General features: G+C 42.8%; 2 protein-coding genes across 2 annotated transcripts in view; one reads left to right on the forward strand and one right to left on the reverse strand.

The window, feature by feature from the left end:
* Positions 1-17,773, forward strand: part of ERC2 (ELKS/RAB6-interacting/CAST family member 2) — a 988,080-nt gene that overhangs the window by 711,885 nt on the left and 258,422 nt on the right. The window lies entirely within an intron of this gene.
* On the reverse strand, positions 2,747-3,914 carry LOC133046269 (acyl-CoA-binding domain-containing protein 6-like). The gene has a single exon (XM_061129190.1). It carries the CDS (start codon positions 3,733-3,735, stop codon positions 2,887-2,889), a length of 849 nt encoding a protein of 282 aa, XP_060985173.1. The 5' UTR covers positions 3,736-3,914; the 3' UTR covers positions 2,747-2,886.

Consider the following 17,773-nt stretch of genomic DNA (forward strand, 5'->3'; position numbering starts at 1 on the left):
TTTTGGATACAGAACAGGAGCATTTTTCATTATTTACCATATTGAGGGAAATGCTGCCATTGTTCTTGGGTAGGGGTCATTCAACTCACCCTCTAATTCGGCCACAACCCAAACCTGGAGCACCATTCCCTAGGACTCTGGCTTCACTGAAGACATTCAGAACAGTAAGGCAGGTATTGGTCAAGACTTTGGAATAGACAGATTTTGGTTCAGATGACATCTGTCTTTCTAAGCCTCAGTTTATTCATCCATAATATTGGAATAATGATAGTACTTACTGGAGGACGGCATGGCAACCCACTCCAGTATTCTTATCTGGAGAATTCCATGGACAGAGGAGCCTGGTGGGCTACAGACCATAGTGTCTCACAGAGTCAGACATGACTGTAGCAACTTAGCACACACACACCCTCAACATAACAGACTTATTGGGAAAGCTAATTAACATTTATGTAAAATACTTGGCATAGTGCCTGGCTCATAATAAATCTGACAAAACTAGAGATATGGTTCTTTATAATCAGCAACGACAGCAGGAGAGCCTGATGCACACACCTACACTCACAGTCACACATGTGCAATTAATTGTGAGGCCAGACTCTATGGATGCAACACTGGAGACCAGATTCTCTTGTCCCTCTGGAATGAATTCCATGGGCATGGACCTTGGCATCAAGAAGACATTTGAATAATTTCCTGAATGACATTGGATTCAACATGTAGAGGGCTCTGCAATCTCTTCCAACATTCATGGTAAAGCCATGTCCTGGCTTTCACTAAAGAACTCTACTATGTTCTACCCTACCACCATTCACACACATTCCACAGAAGGACAAGACTTGGCTCATTTTTTTATCAGATTTGCAAAAGAAAATTATTCCACTGTATGTTGGCATATTTGCAAGCTAAATGTGACACAGTATGGAGAGTTTAACTCAGATGATGAAGGAATTAAAAGAAATTCCCACATCTAAAACAGATATACAGGCAGGATCCATACGTGGTAGTCAATTCATGAATTAAGAAAGTAAGTGAAAGGGTAAGTGCACATTTCAAGATCTAAGTCTTTGTTCAATATTTTAAACACATGGTTGATTTCAAAGTCCCTTTAACCACTGAGTTGGAAAGCAAACCACTCAGAAGTAGCTGGCACCTTGGAGGAAAGGATTAGAATTCCTTGTGTCCTTGATATGTTAAAGAAGTGATCAGAAACAATCAGACTGGATTCAGTTCAGTGGAACAGGAGAAAAACAAACTCTTGTGAGCAGAAGGTGGTGGAGACCTGGCTTTGTATGGATCCAATCAAGACAACCCACTCCAAGTGAGTCATTGCTGAAAGTCAGGGGCACTTCTGGGCAGCATTGATGAGAAGCTGGAGGCTGTGCAGATCTCAGGAGGCATCTCTCCCTACCTCGTCATTGCCACAGGCAGAGCACTCCTCATGCTATGAGAGATTCACAGAGTAGGAGAGAGCTGAGGAATGCAGGGCATTAGGAGGTCAGGAAGAGAAGAAAAACAGTCAATGCAAAGACTATGGAAAACAGCCTGTGCCCCTGGAAACAAGAAGAAATAGACTCAAAATTATTGCACAGGGATTGAGGTTAGCTAAAAGAAGAAACTGAGAAAAGGTAGGAGAAGAAACCTTGAAACTTTACAAGTTTTTAATCATCTCTTTTTTAGAATAAGTTGCAGTGAGATGTGGTGAGATGACAAAGGATGATGCTGGTTAATTTTGAAACCCTTTTCTGTCATCTGAACACTCAAAGGTTAAGCATAAATATTAAGAAAGTCTTCTGATCTGGACTTACTTTAAGATTCTCTATGTGTATCTTTAAAAATCTCACTTCCAGATGCATCTTCTAGTCATTCTGTTTGGGTCAAATGTTTGTCTGTTTAATTTATGTGAAGAAGACCTAGTTTAAATGACACCTCTTCCAGGAAGTCTTTCCTGAAGATGAAAGAAACCTTTACCCTTTCTGAAACCTTCATAGCATTGTATTATGGTTCCCTCCCTTGTGATGCTTTGTCACATAAAATCTTTGGTTACGTGCTAACTAATGTATGATGAAAGCCTAAATGAGCAACTCTTTCTTGGCAATTGTGGAAACTAACTTTGGCAGCACCCTCCTCCAAGCCTGCATGCAAAGGGCTAACTCCTGACAAATATCAACAGACTAAGGGATGTTTCCCAGTTGGCTTCATGTAGTTGGTGATTGAAGCACAACTTGAAAAAAATCAAGGAAAACATCACCTGTGTGATTGTGATTTGTACAGACTTACTGTATTTGAGTAGAACCTACAAAACCTAGAAAAACTTGGGAGGGAAAGAGAATAGTAAATGTTAAAACATAAAAAGTGAAGAAGACTCCAAGGCGCCGTGTTGGAAGAGGGACTTGAAACACTGAACAGACCAGGGAAGGCTTTTTTACCGCCAGGCATAGTTCATGAGTTCCTGGGAAGTATTTCGAAGTCCCACAGAGCCTTGTTGTTGATATGATTGTTTGGGCCCTATGACTTCACCAGGTAGCGTTCATTACGTAGTTAGATAAGTTTTTGACCAATATGAAGAAACTTGACAAGCTCTACAGAAAGTCTCTTGAAACTTTTTGTTTTTTTCTGAAAAGACAGAAAACAGTGAACTTCTGTGGCAGATCTCAAATCACAGTTCTCTTTCAGTCTTCATTTTGTTCCCCTGTGGAGATAGAAAAATCACAAAGATGGGGGGAGACAAATGAGTTATTTTTTTTTTTTTTTCCAGTTCCTCACAACTGATTTTATTAGCCAACATATACCAAAGATGGACGGCAAAAGACGTGTCATTTTTGCAGTTTTCTTTCACCACTGGAGCCCTGTGCTGTTGTCGACTGTAGTTTTCCAGTCTTTTGATTAAGCCTTGCCTGTCGTGTGCTGCTGTAACATCAAAGTAACTGCTTTGCACCCTGTCACCTCCTCTGGCAGGCAGCCGTCCTGGTCTCGGAGTGTGGAGTCGGCCCCGGACTGGAGCAGCAGCTCCACAATGTCCAAAAACTCACAGGCAGCAGCATAATGTAGAGCTGTTTGACCTTCATTGTCCTGATAGTTAATATCAGCTCTATATTGTAGCAAGACTGTGACTAGTTCCTTATGTCCTCGATCACAAGCCCAGTGGAGTAGAGTTCTGCCCTCTGCATCCTTCATATTCACATCCATGTTTTTTGTTTTGATGACTTTGGTTATATGGTCAATGTTGTTTTCCCTGCAGTAATCAAATATGTCTTTGTCTTCTTCCCTGATGATTTCTTCGTGATACAGAGAACTAACAACTGGCCCACCAAAACCCGTATTTGCTTCTTTTCCTTTCTTCTCTGGTGACTGAGGATTCCAACTTGGATCTAATTTTTTAACGACAGCAATATATTCTTGCATTGCTTGGCTGGGGCTTGAATCACCAAGCGCTTTCCACGCTTCCCATTTTTGCTTTCCTTCAAAGTCAAAGAAGCCTGGTTTAGGTGTATTGCAATTTCCAACTTTGACCTGCTTGTACCTGGCATACAGGTACAAGAGCTGCTCCCTGCTGGCCACGTGCACCAGGCCTTGGAGATGCGCTGCAGCCTTCTCAAACAGCTCTGCCAGGCTCCTGGATGCCTCGATCTCCGGGCTCTGGAGGGATTCCACATCCCCGGAGTCGTCCCCCGAGCTCAGCTCTCCGCCACTGTCGCCCGTGGTGGCCCCCGAGGGCAGGAATGACGAGGCCATGCGTCCGCCTGTCTTCTTCGGACCGGGTGTGACGCCGGCGTCGGGGCCTGGCCCACCAGTCCCGAGCTCAAGTCGCACCCAAGCTCACCTAACCCGCGCTCCCTCGCTAACTCAGCCTTGCTCCCTCTATCCCCCTGGTCTCCCCGGGCGTGCAGGGAGGGCTCCGCCACGCTCTGCTGCTTTCCCCCGCTGCCCGGTCTCTTCTGGCTTCCTCAGGCTAACAGGGAGTTCGGGCTATCCCAGATCACTCCCGCCGCGTGGGGGTCTGGGAGCTGCTGCCAGGGGTCACAAATGAGTTATTGAAACAGAAACAGTAAACACCCATGAGCCCAGAAACACTGAATTTTGCCTCTTTTACATAATCTATGAAAAAATTACTCCTAAAAGACCATGATCTGTTTCAGCCTATGCAAAATGAATATTATTTACTATAACAAATAGTTTTCCCCTCTAGAACAAAATCATCCTAATTTAACATAATATCTTAATCTCATGTAATTAATTTTTTAAAAACTTAAAGACATAGAGTGTGGTAATCTGTAGTGATTGGGGTTGAAAGGCAGAGATGTCATGGGAGCCAGTATCATTTTGGATATTTGACAGCTAACCCTAGTTTCTTAGTTACTGTTTTATCTTTTTAATGGCCACCTCTGGCTTTCAATGTTATAACCCCATCTTGGGAATGTGTGTTTGGTTGTAGAGGCAAACTATGATGCTTTGTCAATACCCAAGACAGATGACTATTCTCCTATGTTCTCAAGGATGGGCCTTCTCCAACCTCAGTAATTCTAAGTGGTAGCCACATCGAGAGAGTGCCATCAGTATTACTTGGAAGTTAACTTGTAGATAATCATGATATTTTTAAATGTCATCAGCAGAAAAGTTTTTCTTTAGGGCTGTCATTCTAGGGGAAAGAGAATGAGTCAGTTTAGTATTCATTGTGATAAGTGGACTGTTGGTATGAGAAAATCAGCATTTGTTTATAAAATATTTTTTAAAATAATAATTAATCATTGCTAAGGTATTTATTGGGCTTCCCTGTTAACTTAGATAGTAAAGAATCTGCCTGCAATGTAAGAGACCCGGGTTCAATCCCTGGTTTGGGAATATCCCCTGGAGAAGGAAATAGCAACCTGCTCCAGTATTCTTACCTGGAGAATCCCATGGACAGAGGAGCCTGGTGGGCTACAATTCATGGGGTCACAAAGAGTTGGATATGACTAAAGCAACTTAGCACACATACATGCAAAATATTTATTGGTATTACAGATATTTGTTCCTTTTTATCCATGGCGAAACTGAGGCTCAGGCTGGTTACTTAACCGTGGAGTGGCCAAGTTGGCACTTGAGCCCAGGCAGTTAGCCTTCCAAACCCAAACTCCGTGCTGCTGATCATGCTTCCTCATGTGAAGTGCAGATATTTGTAAAAGTGTGTGCAAATCCTTCTTTTCATGCTTTGGTGAGTATTCACTGCATCATTCTAGGTTCTTTTGGGTGAGAATCATTTGATGGCAAGAGTGAAAAGAGCGCCACTCTGTGTAGGACACCTCAGTGACTCACCTGTAGAAAAGTGTTGTAATAGAGACGGTGGCAGAGCGTAGTCCTTAGCAGGAGGCCATCACTGTGCACTGTTACACCTACCCCACCCCTACCAGGCAGTAGTTACCAAAGGACCATTAGTGGTCCTGCTTAGTCATTGGTTGGCACCACAGTGGGCCCTGCCCACAAGCAACTGCTGGTCAATGAGTGATTGTTAGTAGGGGTGGAGTGAAGTTCCTCAGGTGGAGAGTAAGGTAAAAGGAATTATCCTGTCCTTCTCCCAGGGGCCCTCCAGCTCACCTCGCCTCCAGGGGAGCTGGGGGGCCTGGGAACAGGCTGGAGGCTATGTCCTGCAGGGCTCCAGAGCCCTCATCAAGGCCGTCCGATATGACCATGTCTCCCATCCCCACCTCTGTAACCTAACTGCTACAGCAGTGTGCATAGGACACAGTCTAGGAGACCTGGCCCCTGCCATTTGGGTGTCCTGAAGATCCTGAGGACAGTTGGGCCCTGGGTGCCTGCCTCCCTTAGCAATGACATCTGGACAGGTCTAGGGGCCTGGCCCTGAGGGAGCCGCCATCTGAGATCTGCCTCTTCAGCCAGGACCTGGACCTCAGAGTGTGAAAGCTGTGCCTGGGGACCTTGCCTTTCTTGCCAGGATGGTGAGTGACATTTTTTTGGTGGAGCTTTACAGAAACATTGTTACCTGACCTCAAGAACACAGGGTATAACACCAAGCAGTTTGCAACAACTAACCATGCCCCTCCCTTACCTTTCCTACAAAAGGGCTTTGCTGAAAGTTTTCGGGAAGTTTGGGATTTTTAAGGTGTGAGCTACCCATCTCCCTGCATGGCACTCAATAAACCTTTCTCTGTTCCAAACTCCAGTGGTTTGGTATTGCTAGGCCTCATTGTGTATCAGACACATGGACTTGGCATTTTGTGGTCTCCGCTGTGGCTGGCCACACCAGCTGTTTCTGACTTTAGAGTCCAAGGTGTAAATTATAACTCTGCCATTTGCTATTTGATGAACCTCATTTTAATTATTTTGTAAAATGGAGATAGTCCTACCTCACTGGGTGGAGTGCCAATTAAATGAGAAAACACAAAGAAACTATTTAACCTATTGTTCAAGAAATGGTAGTATTTATTGTGGTTGATATTGTTGTCATAATGTCATGAATATGTGACATTTTACCTGTTGTGGCCTTAAGCATACTACCCAATTAGCATATAGAATGTTCTATTTATTATGTTTATTGAGTACCCTCTGTGTACAAAACAGTGTAAAAATATCTGCAGAAAGACTGGAAGTCTAGAAGAGAGCTTGTGAACTAGCTGGGAGGACAGACTTCATCAATGAAATGGAGCCTTGTTTGTATTTTGCCATTAAATGTTCCTAATGCATAGCAGATAAATAAACAGTTTTTTTTTTTATATAAACATACTTAATAAACAGTTGTTTCAGTGATTGGATTGTAAGTCCAGGAGGTGAAAAGTATGTTTTATACATTCCTTCAGTATTTCCAGTGGCAATAACGGGCAGTGTGCCAGTCAAATACTCATTGGATGTCTCTTAGTTACAGAAGCAAAAAATAATAATGGGGGTGATGAATGTTATTTAAGATGTCATTGGGTATTTCCAAGTAGATGGGTAACTTGGTCTGGTTTGTATCTGGAAAGGATGCTTCAGGCTGTCTTGTGGAGGGAGGAGAGGACCTTGGAGAGAGAGTGGTAGCAAAGGAGCCTCTGTGCCGTCAGGAGGCCTTTCCTGATGCGTCCTACTCGTGACAGTGCCTCTCACTCCCCAGTCTATTTCCCCTCATGGCTTTTTGTTTGCTTGCTTATTTATGCTGCTATGTTCCCAGCACTTAGAATAGTTCCTGGAACATAGGAGGGACTCAGTATTTATTGAATAAATAGATAAAAGTGGTACAGTCAGTAAGGAGCTTATTGGGGTTGTGAGAAGTGACATGGTAGACATCTTCTCAGTGGAAATGGAGAGAAGAATACTGATTTGGTATGAATAAATGGAGTGAACCTGGTGGATAAGAGAAGTCAGGGATCACCTAGTCTGATGGTCTGATTAAATGACGAAATGATGGCGCCTGTTTCTGAAATGCAAAAGGATGAAGTGGGAAAGGGTAAGGGTGAGGGGAGCTGAGGATAAACAGAAAAAGCCATGGGCCTGAACAACCCAAGGCACCCAGGAAAATGCTGGAACTACCCCTTAGGTAAATCACCTGTGGTCTTTTTTAGCAGCAGGGGTGTATGTCTGACACAGGCAGACCTTCCCTGGTGTAATGTCTCTCCTGGAGAGGTAAGAGCGAAAGGAATTCAGTTGAGGTGAGGTGTGAGAAAGCCTTAAAATACAAGAATGTCTCAGAATACACAATGGGAACCAATATGAGGTGCCCCTCCCTGAAAGTCCAGTCAGATCTATAGGGGAGCCTGAGGGAAGAGATCAGTGAGAAATGAGGTGTCCTCTCAGATCCCTTCTTTTGACAGCTCAACCATTCCTGTTTTACGTGGAAGCACCATGGAATGAAGGAAGGTCCTCACAAGTTGCTTTTCCAATATGGTCCTTAGTCCTCTGTAGGCCTCTTCCTTGTTTTTTTAACATAAGGACCATTTCTCCTCTTAGACTTTCTGAGAGAAGAAAAGGGACCAAGGAAACAAGGCTTGACAAAAAGGTTTTTTAAAAATTAAATTATATGAACTTGAAAATTCGTAGATAACTAAATGGTTCTTCCCCCATTTGGAGAAGTCAGGGAGTGTTTTCTAACTACCTATGCTGATAGGAAGGGCTATGGTTTTAGGGATGTGTAGAGTCTTATTTTCTTCCCAGTGCTTCTCCTTCCAAGAATTCAAGTGTTACGTTCATTCTCGCGTGAAGGACTCTGGAAGAGGTCTCAGGGGCAGGTCTGAACTTGAACCATAGTGGTAAATATGGGTGTCCTCTGCAAAATGTCACAGCCCTGGACATCTCTTTCTGGGCTTTTTTGTATCTACCTCAGCATTATTGTGAATGTTCACAAAGTACTCAGCTCAGCAAAAGCAAGCTTTCTTGTCCAAGGTCTTTGGCAAGAACCCAAAACAACAGCTATGCCCGAGTGTCCAAATATATTTGGGTGACATACCACAAGCGGAGGTCCTGGAATTCACTGATGATTTCCTTTAGAGTCTTTTGTTGCCATTCTCCATTTAGAAAATTTCAGTAAATAGTGATGTGGAAAGATTTTTATTCTCATGAGCTCTTCCTGGCATATAGTTTACTGACACATAAGGGCAGAACTACAGAACAAGATGCTCTAAACCCAGTGAGGGGAGATATTTGCCATAAAACTTGTGACCAGGAACGTGGAAGATTTGGCTGTATTTGAATTCAGGATTTACCACCTACTAGATTTGTGGCCTGGGGTAAAATGGGAATATTTGTAGCATGTCTAAGCTAACAGTAAAGTATTGTGAGTAGGAAATGAAATAATGCATGTAAGACACTCATCTTCACATAGTAACCTGCCCGTTGCACATGCAGTGAGTGAAAGTAACTCAGTTGTGTCTGACTCTTTGCAACCCCATGGACTATACAGTCCATGGAATTCTCCAGGCCAGAATACTGGAGTGGGTAGACTTTCCCTTCTCCAGGGGATCTTTCCAACCCAGGAATCAAACCAGGGTCTCCTGCACTGCAGGCAGATTCTTTACCAACTGAGCTATCAGGGAAGCACATGCAGTAAATAGTAGTTATGATTCATATATTCTTTTATATTTTGTTATTTGTATTCATTTATCGTATGGCTTTAATTCTAAGTTACATATTAAAAAGCAGAGACATTACTTTGCCAACAAAGGTCCGTCTAGTCAAGGCTATGGTTTTTACTGTGGTGTTGGAGAAGACTCTTGAGAGTCCCTTGGACTGCAAGGAGATCCAACCAGTCCATCCTGAAGGAGATAAGTCCTGGGTGTTCATTGGAGGGACTGATGTTGAAGCTAAAACTCCAATACTGTGGCCACCTCATGCGAAGAGTTGACTCATTGGAGAAGACCCTAATGTTGGGAGGGACTGGGGGCAGGAGGAGAAAGGGATGACAGAGGATGAGTTGGCTGGATGGCATAACTGACTCAATGGACATGAGTTTGAGTAAACTCCGGGAGTTGGTGGTGGACAGGGAGGCCTGGCGTGCTGCAATTCATGGGGTCGCAAAGAGTTAGACATGACTGAGTGACTGAACTGAATTCTAGGTTGCAGATTTTTTTTCTATTTTGATTCTTTTCAAACTGGAACTTGTAATTGATTTATGCTTATTCTGTTTTATATAACTATTGGGTGTTAAAAATAGAAACTTTTCCCACTGTGTTTTTGAACTGGCAGTGAAAGTTTTAGGAGGACTTAGTGCATTTTTTTAACCTGTCACCTTCCTGAATTATTTTGAGTAGTGTTTTAGTTGATTCTTACGTTTTCTGAGTAGATGATCATATGATCCATAAATAATCATGATTTGGCTTCTCCTTTACAATAGCTGTGTTTTAATATCCTCTTTTTGTCTTACTACTTACTTGGACTATCTGGAACACTACTAAATACTAGTGACTAGAGTGGATATCCTTGTCTTGTACCTGGTTTTCTTGGGAATGCTGCCAGTAGTTCACCATTATTATGTTCAACTTTCAGATGAGATCATCCTTATTAAAGAGGTACACTCTTTATTTTTAGTTTCCTATAAATTTACAACAGGAATTTTTCAATTTTTACCAAATGCCTCCTAAGCATTTTTCTAAATAGTGGCTCTCCAGATTGTACAAAGGAATTCCCAAAGAGCATTTAAAAAAAAAAAAAATTAGGACTTGCTCCAGATACGCTGCAGGATAATTTGTTGTGTTAAAAATCAGGCCCATGATGGTGATGTGTACCAAGCATTAAGTACACATCATGTACTTAATGATGTGTACTGATTAAGAAGGTTTGACTTAGGTGATCACATACATATTTAGGTCTCTTAACTTACTGATGTGATGATTTATATTATAGAACTCTGAATTTTAAACCATCCTACTTTCCCTGAATAAATCTTACTTGGCCCTGTTTATATTATTCTTTTAATGTGTTACTGGGTTTTCTTTGCAAGTATTATGACTTAGAGTTTTTATATCATATTCATAAGTGGAATTAGCCTATAGTTTATTCTTTTATGTATATAAGCCATGGTGGTTTTGAAAATTAAATTGTGAAGTGTCTGTATTTCCAAAATTCTTTAAACAAGAGAAAATTGATCTGTTCTTGAAAGTATGAAAGTACCCTGTTAAGGGACCGAAACCTAGGGTCATTTTGGGACAACATATTCCGTTTATTTCATGATTACTTAGGTATTATCTTCCTTCTTCCAATGAATTTTATTATTTTTGTTTTCCCAAAGTAGTTTCCATTTCATCCAGATAGATCTCTGTTGTCCTTATTCTGATCTCTTCTTTGTCTGTTACATTCTCTTGGTTTTCAATCCTTCTGTAATTACTTGAATTCTCCTGCCATCCTTTTTTTCTTGATTAGATATACCAAGAAAGAGGGGTTTTGTTGTTTTACTTTTTGTTTTCCTGGTTTTTTTTGTGTGAACATCCTTTCATCGATAGGTCAGTTGCACTTCTCTCATATCATTTCTGCTGGGCTAATGGATCTTTCTCTTATTATTGTGTCTTCTATTATGTGTCCTACTCCTCCTCAGCCTCTTCATCCCTTTCTTCCTCCTCCTCACCACACCATTCTGAATGGGTGGAGGGTGGAAGGGATGCCAAAAGTAGAATCTTAAAAAGAGCCATGATTACCCAAATCAAATTTCTAGAGAACCTGGTTTTCTCCACAGTTAATCATTATTGGTAGCCCTCCTAGGATTTAAGGAACACCTGCACGTATATTGATATACATATATTCATGCCCACATGTATTTGTTTAGTTATGCATAAGCATATGCATATACACATGTGGGTTCTAGTGTAACAAATCTCTTTATTAAAAAATTTAAGATATATTTTTCCACATGGATATTTGGATTTAATCATTGGAAAAGGGTCACACTGACCATCAATGAGGGCTAGTAATCTTACTTAATCAGAAGTGAAACATTATTAAGGAAATTTCCTATGCCCTGAAAGTTTTGTTTCTTTTAAGAAACATGAAGAAACTTCATGAACATGATTTTTAAAATGATTGCCTCATATAGGAAATAGAGAATCATGTCACATTTCACCATGATAAACAGTACACTAAATGGGCACAGTATTCTAAAATTCACATGTGGAAGAGAACCACACAAGTATAAAAAGTAAAATTTATATACAGGATTAAGGGTAGAAGTGCATGTTACAGCATGTTTGCCTGATAGTGTGTAATTGCTGAGCATTATTTGTCGGTTAGGGGGATCAGCTAAAGCCCAGTGTATAAAAATTCATGCCAGTAGGAAATTTACTATAAATCAAAGTCTAGATTACTCCATAACATTACGTCTTCGAGTTGTAAATTAACTTGCACAAATTTGGTTTTCTGGATAATGAGCAACATTTCCAGTGGAGCTGGAAGCCTTCCATAAATAAGTTCAGATGAGAACAAAGCCTCACTTCCCCGTCTTTTGTCCTGCTAGGGCCTCTGCATGCCTGCTCTTATTGCCAGACTTCCACCCAGAGGTGGCCTGGGGGTGTGTCCTTGGGTGTGGGCAAAGAACACCCATCTCTAGCCCTGTCTATAGCTCACCATGTGAAATTTCATTTTTACTGTAACAAAGCCATAACTGTTTCCTGCTCTCGCTGGGCACAGTTCTGCCTTTAAGCAGGATGTTGCCCACCATCTGGTGATGCGCGGGTCTTCAGATGGCATAGTGAAGCCCCATGCCCCTGGCCCTGGGACACTGACACCACGTGTGAAGCCTGGGGTGCCAGGTGCTTCTGCAAGCAGAGCCGTTCGTCCTCAGGGAGACGTGACATGTCACTTCCGGAGATGCTGCGCGTTGCTCTGATGTGTTTTCAAATGTCCTTGAGGTGAGAGGACGATGAAGAGAGAGACATTTGGGCCTTGTAAGCAAGTCACAGAAAAGATCGGGCTGAGGAGTTACAGTTATCCACAGTATTTCTTCAAAACCCACCAGCCAAATGGACTCACGTTAAACAGAACATCTACTATTAATACTATTGCTAAAAATACTGATGGTAATTCTAACCATAGTGCGAAAGTCTAATATTTGTAGGTTTTTTCTATGTGTCAGGTATTGTGCTATTACTCTGCTTTCTCTTTTCTTCTCTCAGCAACCCTGTGGGGTGGTGCCAGTTATCAGGAACCCAAGTATTAGAGAAGTCTGGGTCAGGCTTCTCTGGCTATCAGCTTCAGCTTATAATCTCTAGAATGCTCTGAAGCCAGTATCCAGAGTCATGTCGGCTAGCCACAGCTTGCCCTTTGTGCTGCTTTTTGTGTCCTTCTAGGATGCACATCAGAGACTTCTGCCATTTCTGTGTGTAGGGATTTTCCCTCTGCTCCTAGGTTCCTCTGGTTTTGAAAATCTGCAGTTGATGTCCTTTGTGACTCTCTGGAATCCTAGTGAATCTCATCCTCATAGTCCCGCCGTATCCTCTCAATGACTTCTCTGTTCCATCCCTGTTTCACTTACATCTGTTTTACCCTTAGTCACATTCTGTGTCTGAAGAATTAAATCACCATTTATGTTCTTATTCCTTAGTCTCTTCCATGAGAACCTCTCCAATTGCCAAGTTTATCCTCTCTCTCTGAGACATGACAGGCCTGTATTGGAGTTTTCTAGGGCTTAGGGCAAGAAGACAAATGTAGGCCCAGTTTAGCTCATATATTCTTCTTTGTAATTTCAGTTTACTTGATCAGTTGCTAAACTTTCAATGATGACAACAGGAATGGCAGCAACTTTTTTAAGAAACAGTAAAGGAAAAAAAAAAATTGCATGTGGCTGTTTTGATATGCAGGGCCTCAGAGCACGGGCCCAGGCCAGGGGGCCCTCTCGCCCAGTCTCAGGATGGAAGGAGTCTTAGTCCTAGCTCAGTGAGGCTGTACTAGGGGACCACCACCAAGCTGTCTTTCTAATCCTTGTTCTCCTGCGACTCACAGGCTCATTGTCCTTCTTTCCTTTAAAGTTGATAGGGAAGTGGATTATGCATAATATATTGACAACACTGACTTCTCCTGAACAAACTTCACACAGAACAAATCACATTTTATCTGGAAACTGGCAGAGATTCACAGAGAAGAGCAGGGTTAAGCTAGTAACTTGTCTGCTACTGTGAATATCAGAAGGTTGGGAAGGGAAAGGATTTTTCTGGTCAAGCTTGGGGTGAGCACTCTTACTATCTTTTCTCTCTGTCTTATCCCCTAGCACATGTTCATGGTATCTTCTGTCTGTCTGTCTGTCTCTCTCACACACACATACACACAGGCCCTTATTCATCAGGGAGAAGCAAGGAGGAAGGAAGAAAATAGTAAATTAAACTCAGAGAAGTTCTTTCCCCTGAAGTTTGGTAGATTGGAAGCTGGGTGATGAGATCAAAGGCAGAGTGACACATGTGGGCACTTCTGAGGCATGCCAGTCTCCTGCTTTACCTGTTAAATGCTCCCTCCACCCCCTCTGCCCAGAGCTCTGACTCTGTTAAAATGCCTACTGAATTAAAGTGTGTTCTCTAGTTGGATCAGGGAGTTAGAATTAGTGTTGGTGTAAGCAGTGACCTATAACAATTTAAAATTTAATGAGGCAGGAACCAAACTGGGCTTGTGTTTTATGTGTCTAAAACTTGTAAAACATGCCGTTCTCTTAACCACATCAAAATAAATATTAGTAATTAGTTAATATTAATGGATATTTCGATGAAGGTCTTTCTTTTTAAATGGAAAATAAAGCAAATTGACTGGAAGAGAATATTATGTTCCCCCTGGCTGGGCCAGACCATGCAGTTTACCTGGTGGCAGCCACCCAGGCCCAAGGCTCACGGCAGAGGATGTGGGGTGGGTGAGTGGCTCCACAGGCCTGGCCTTGTAAAAGCAAACCTGCAGAGGGAGGACTAGTGTCTGCGCGTGTGAACCAAGTCTGCAGGAACCACTGGAGCGGGGCAGGGAGGACCAAACCCACCAAGAGGAGAGCGGAGAAAGAGGATACCGCCACATCGTTAGATTGACAAAAGACCTCGGAGTCTGGGAATCCCTGAGCGCTTTGTCATCCTGCTTCAGGCCACAGCTCAGGGAATTTAACTTCCCCCGTGTCTAAATACATCCTCCATTCTGAACTCAGGCTGTGGAATTCATCTTAACTTGAAAGAAGAACAAATGTTGACATCATGCCTCTGTGCATGAGATCTCCTGGGCGTTCGTCCCAGCCCGCTAGGTGGTTCCTGGACTACTGGGAACATTGCGGTTCTGTCTCATTGTCTCCTCTTTCCCCAAAGTAAGGACTGTGTTTCACCCAGCCTGGTTCGAGACTGAACATATCACATTAAAACTGTGTGTTAAGTGAGGGTGCGCCATGTCTCAAAGGCTGTAGGGCTAATTACTGCCTTGAACTTATGCAGAGCAGCCAAAAGGATGTTTTTTTTTTTTAAAAGATTATGATTATGGGACTTCTGGTTAGAATCCTTTGGGCATCAGGCAGAAGTAGCAGCCCAAATTTGGGGGAGAGGAGAATAAAATGACAAGAATCTCAAATTGGATAAATATATATACAAAGGCAGCCTCCTTTCCCTCTGTAATCTCTCTTCCCTTTCAGTATATTCTGGGTGTTTAGTGAACCAAAAAATACACTTAAAGCTTTTCCCACTGCACTTTCAATAAGCCCAGGATACTGTAACCAAAATTGCCTATCCCAGGAACACCTGTCAGCAGTTTGATTTTTTTTTTTTTTCTTTTTCATTTTAACTGAAACTGAAGCACCAAGCCACCATCTTTGTTCATCAGGTGACTATTGATTGGGACACGCTTCCTGCCTATAAGCACTATTATAGGTACTGAAAATACAATGAACAAAACCCAACTTTCATGGAGCTGATGTTCTAGAGGGAGAAAAACAGTCAACAGGATGAGTAAGATAAATATTAGGTTGACCTGTATCACATGATCAATTTCATAGGTCCAAAAGTTGGTAATTCCATAAGTTTCAATTTAGCATATGATATTTTGATGATGGTAAGCACTAAGGAGAAAAATACTTAAAGGAGAGAAGGACATATATGTATGGCAGAAACCAACCCAATATTGTAAAGCAATTATCCTTCAATTAAAAATAAATAAACTTAAAAAATGAAAAGCAAAAATGTGGGGTATGTGAAATGTTGAGGTAGGGACTTTCAGTTAAAGAATGAGATGGTTGGATGGCATCACCAACTCAGTGGACATGAATTTGAGCAAACTCCGGGAGATAGTGAAGGACAGGGAAGCCTGGTGTGCTGCAGTCCATGGGGTTGCAAAGAGTCAGACATGACTGAGCGACTGAATAGCAAAACAAGATAAGGAAAGCCCTTACAGAGAAGGTGAGGTTGGGGCAAAGGTTGAAGAGAATAAGGGAGCCAGCCAGATGCGCATCTGGGAGGAAGACCATTCCGGGCAGAGGGAAGAGCAAATGCAAAGGCCCTGAGGTGGGGTCAGCGAAGAGGCCTGTGAGGCAGGAATAGAGTAAGGGGGTGAAGGAGAGTGGAAATGGTTTTAGAAGAGTAATTAGGAGTCGAGTCAGGCAAGGCTGGTTCCATTGGGATGCCTTCGGCTTGACCCTGAGTAAGATGAGAGGCCTGTGAGATGTTTCTGAGCAGAGCAATGACTTGCTGCAATGTAACATTTCAGCAGGACCCCTGGCTGCTATGTTGAGCAAAGGCTACAGGGCTAAGGGCAGAAGCAGGGGCACCAGCAAAGAGACCACCACAAAGATCCATGCAGCATACAGCGGTGAGTCAGATGCAGGGGTGACAGCCGAGCGGTTGTGGTGTCCACCTGTGAATCTGTGTTGAAGATAGAGCCACTTGGAAATGCTGAAGGGTCAGATGGTGGGGTATGAGAGAGTGGTAGGTAGGGAGCATGTTTTGGTCAGAGCAATGGAAAAACAGAGTTTCCCTGAGCTGAAATGAGGATGACTATAGCAGGAGCTGGTTACAGGTTAAGAGACTCTCCTCCTTGGCAGATTTTAATCATTCCAGGACGCCAGGCTCAGTTCTGATGAGTGAAAATGCAGAGCAAAGATAAAGGAAGGGAAATAACCTTAAGTAGCCTTTTTCAATAATGAAAATAAATGGCAATTCGAAGAATATTGACTTTTGGTTGTGCACTGGGGGCACCATGTTGAACTCGGGGCATGCATTTTCTTATCTAATATGCACGACAACCCCTCTCATGGGTGGGAAAGCCCTTAGTGGTGAGGCTCAGAGACTTTCTGAGTTCCTCCCGGGTTGCTGACAGCTTATTTCACCGCTCCAGAGTAAATGGCTGTTTGTGAGGCTCTCCACACTAGGTAAGAGTAAAAGACAGACACAATTGAGAATTCTGAAAAATGGTAGCTAGCCAGGTGTGCCCCAGAACTCCTAGCCCAGGCTGGGCTGACTCTTAGCCCCCAACCCGTTCCTGAATAAATGTTGAATGATGCCACCTCATCAACAGTGATGGTAAGCTTTTAGGTATAGAAGGGCAGACTTCTTAAATGGCAGGAGGATAGATCATATGTATATAGAGAGCCGATATTAATTCAGCATATACTTACTGTGTGCCCAGCCGGGGGCAGGGCTCCAAGGGGGATAGCAGTGAACAATGCAGACAGGCTCACTGTGGCCTCGAGCTGAGCCTGGTGTGTCATGGATGGATATTAGAGTTTCAGAGACAAAGGAACTTTCCAACCCGTGTAGTCCAACACTCCCATTTTATAGCCCGGGAAGCTATGGTCCTTCTTCTGCCCCAGCTCTGTAGTCCATCCTCACGGCAAGCAGAGGACTGATCTTACTGCGCAAGTTAGATCATGTCTGCTTCCTGCACTGCGTCTTTACATGCATATCATGATATTTGTGTATTTAAATAAAATTAAAGCGTAAAAATACAGTAAAATCCCAGCCCCTTACTAGGATGCACAGCCTGTCTTTGTCCATTGCCTACCTCCCCAAACCCATCTGCTTTCATCTTCCTCTCACCTCTAAGCTCCAATCCCTCTGGCTTGGTCGTTAAAGCTCATTCTTGTTTCAGAGCTTTTACACTTCTTATTCTCCCTGCTGGATATGCTCTTCCCTCTAATGTGCCCATGGGTGACCCCATATCCTTCATCCTCTGGAAATCAGTTCAGGTGTCTCCTTCACGGAGGTAAGCCTCACTGCAGACTACCCCCTCTAACTGTCACTTTTCTTTATCTGAAGTTTTATGTATTTGTATCAGTTCAATTCAGTTCAGTTGTCAGTCATGTCTGGCTCTTTCTGACCCCAGGGACTGCAGCATGCCAGGCCTCCCTGTCCATCACCAACTCCCAGAATTTACTCAAACTCAT

Source organism: Dama dama, chromosome 24, assembly GCF_033118175.1.
Source record: "Dama dama isolate Ldn47 chromosome 24, ASM3311817v1, whole genome shotgun sequence".
Lineage (NCBI taxonomy): Eukaryota > Metazoa > Chordata > Mammalia > Artiodactyla > Cervidae > Dama > Dama dama.

Coding starts and splice junctions, on each gene's coding strand:
- LOC133046269 (XM_061129190.1), bottom strand. CDS start 3,735: ATGGCCTCGTCATTCCTGCCCTCGGGGGCCACCACGGGCGACAGTGGC.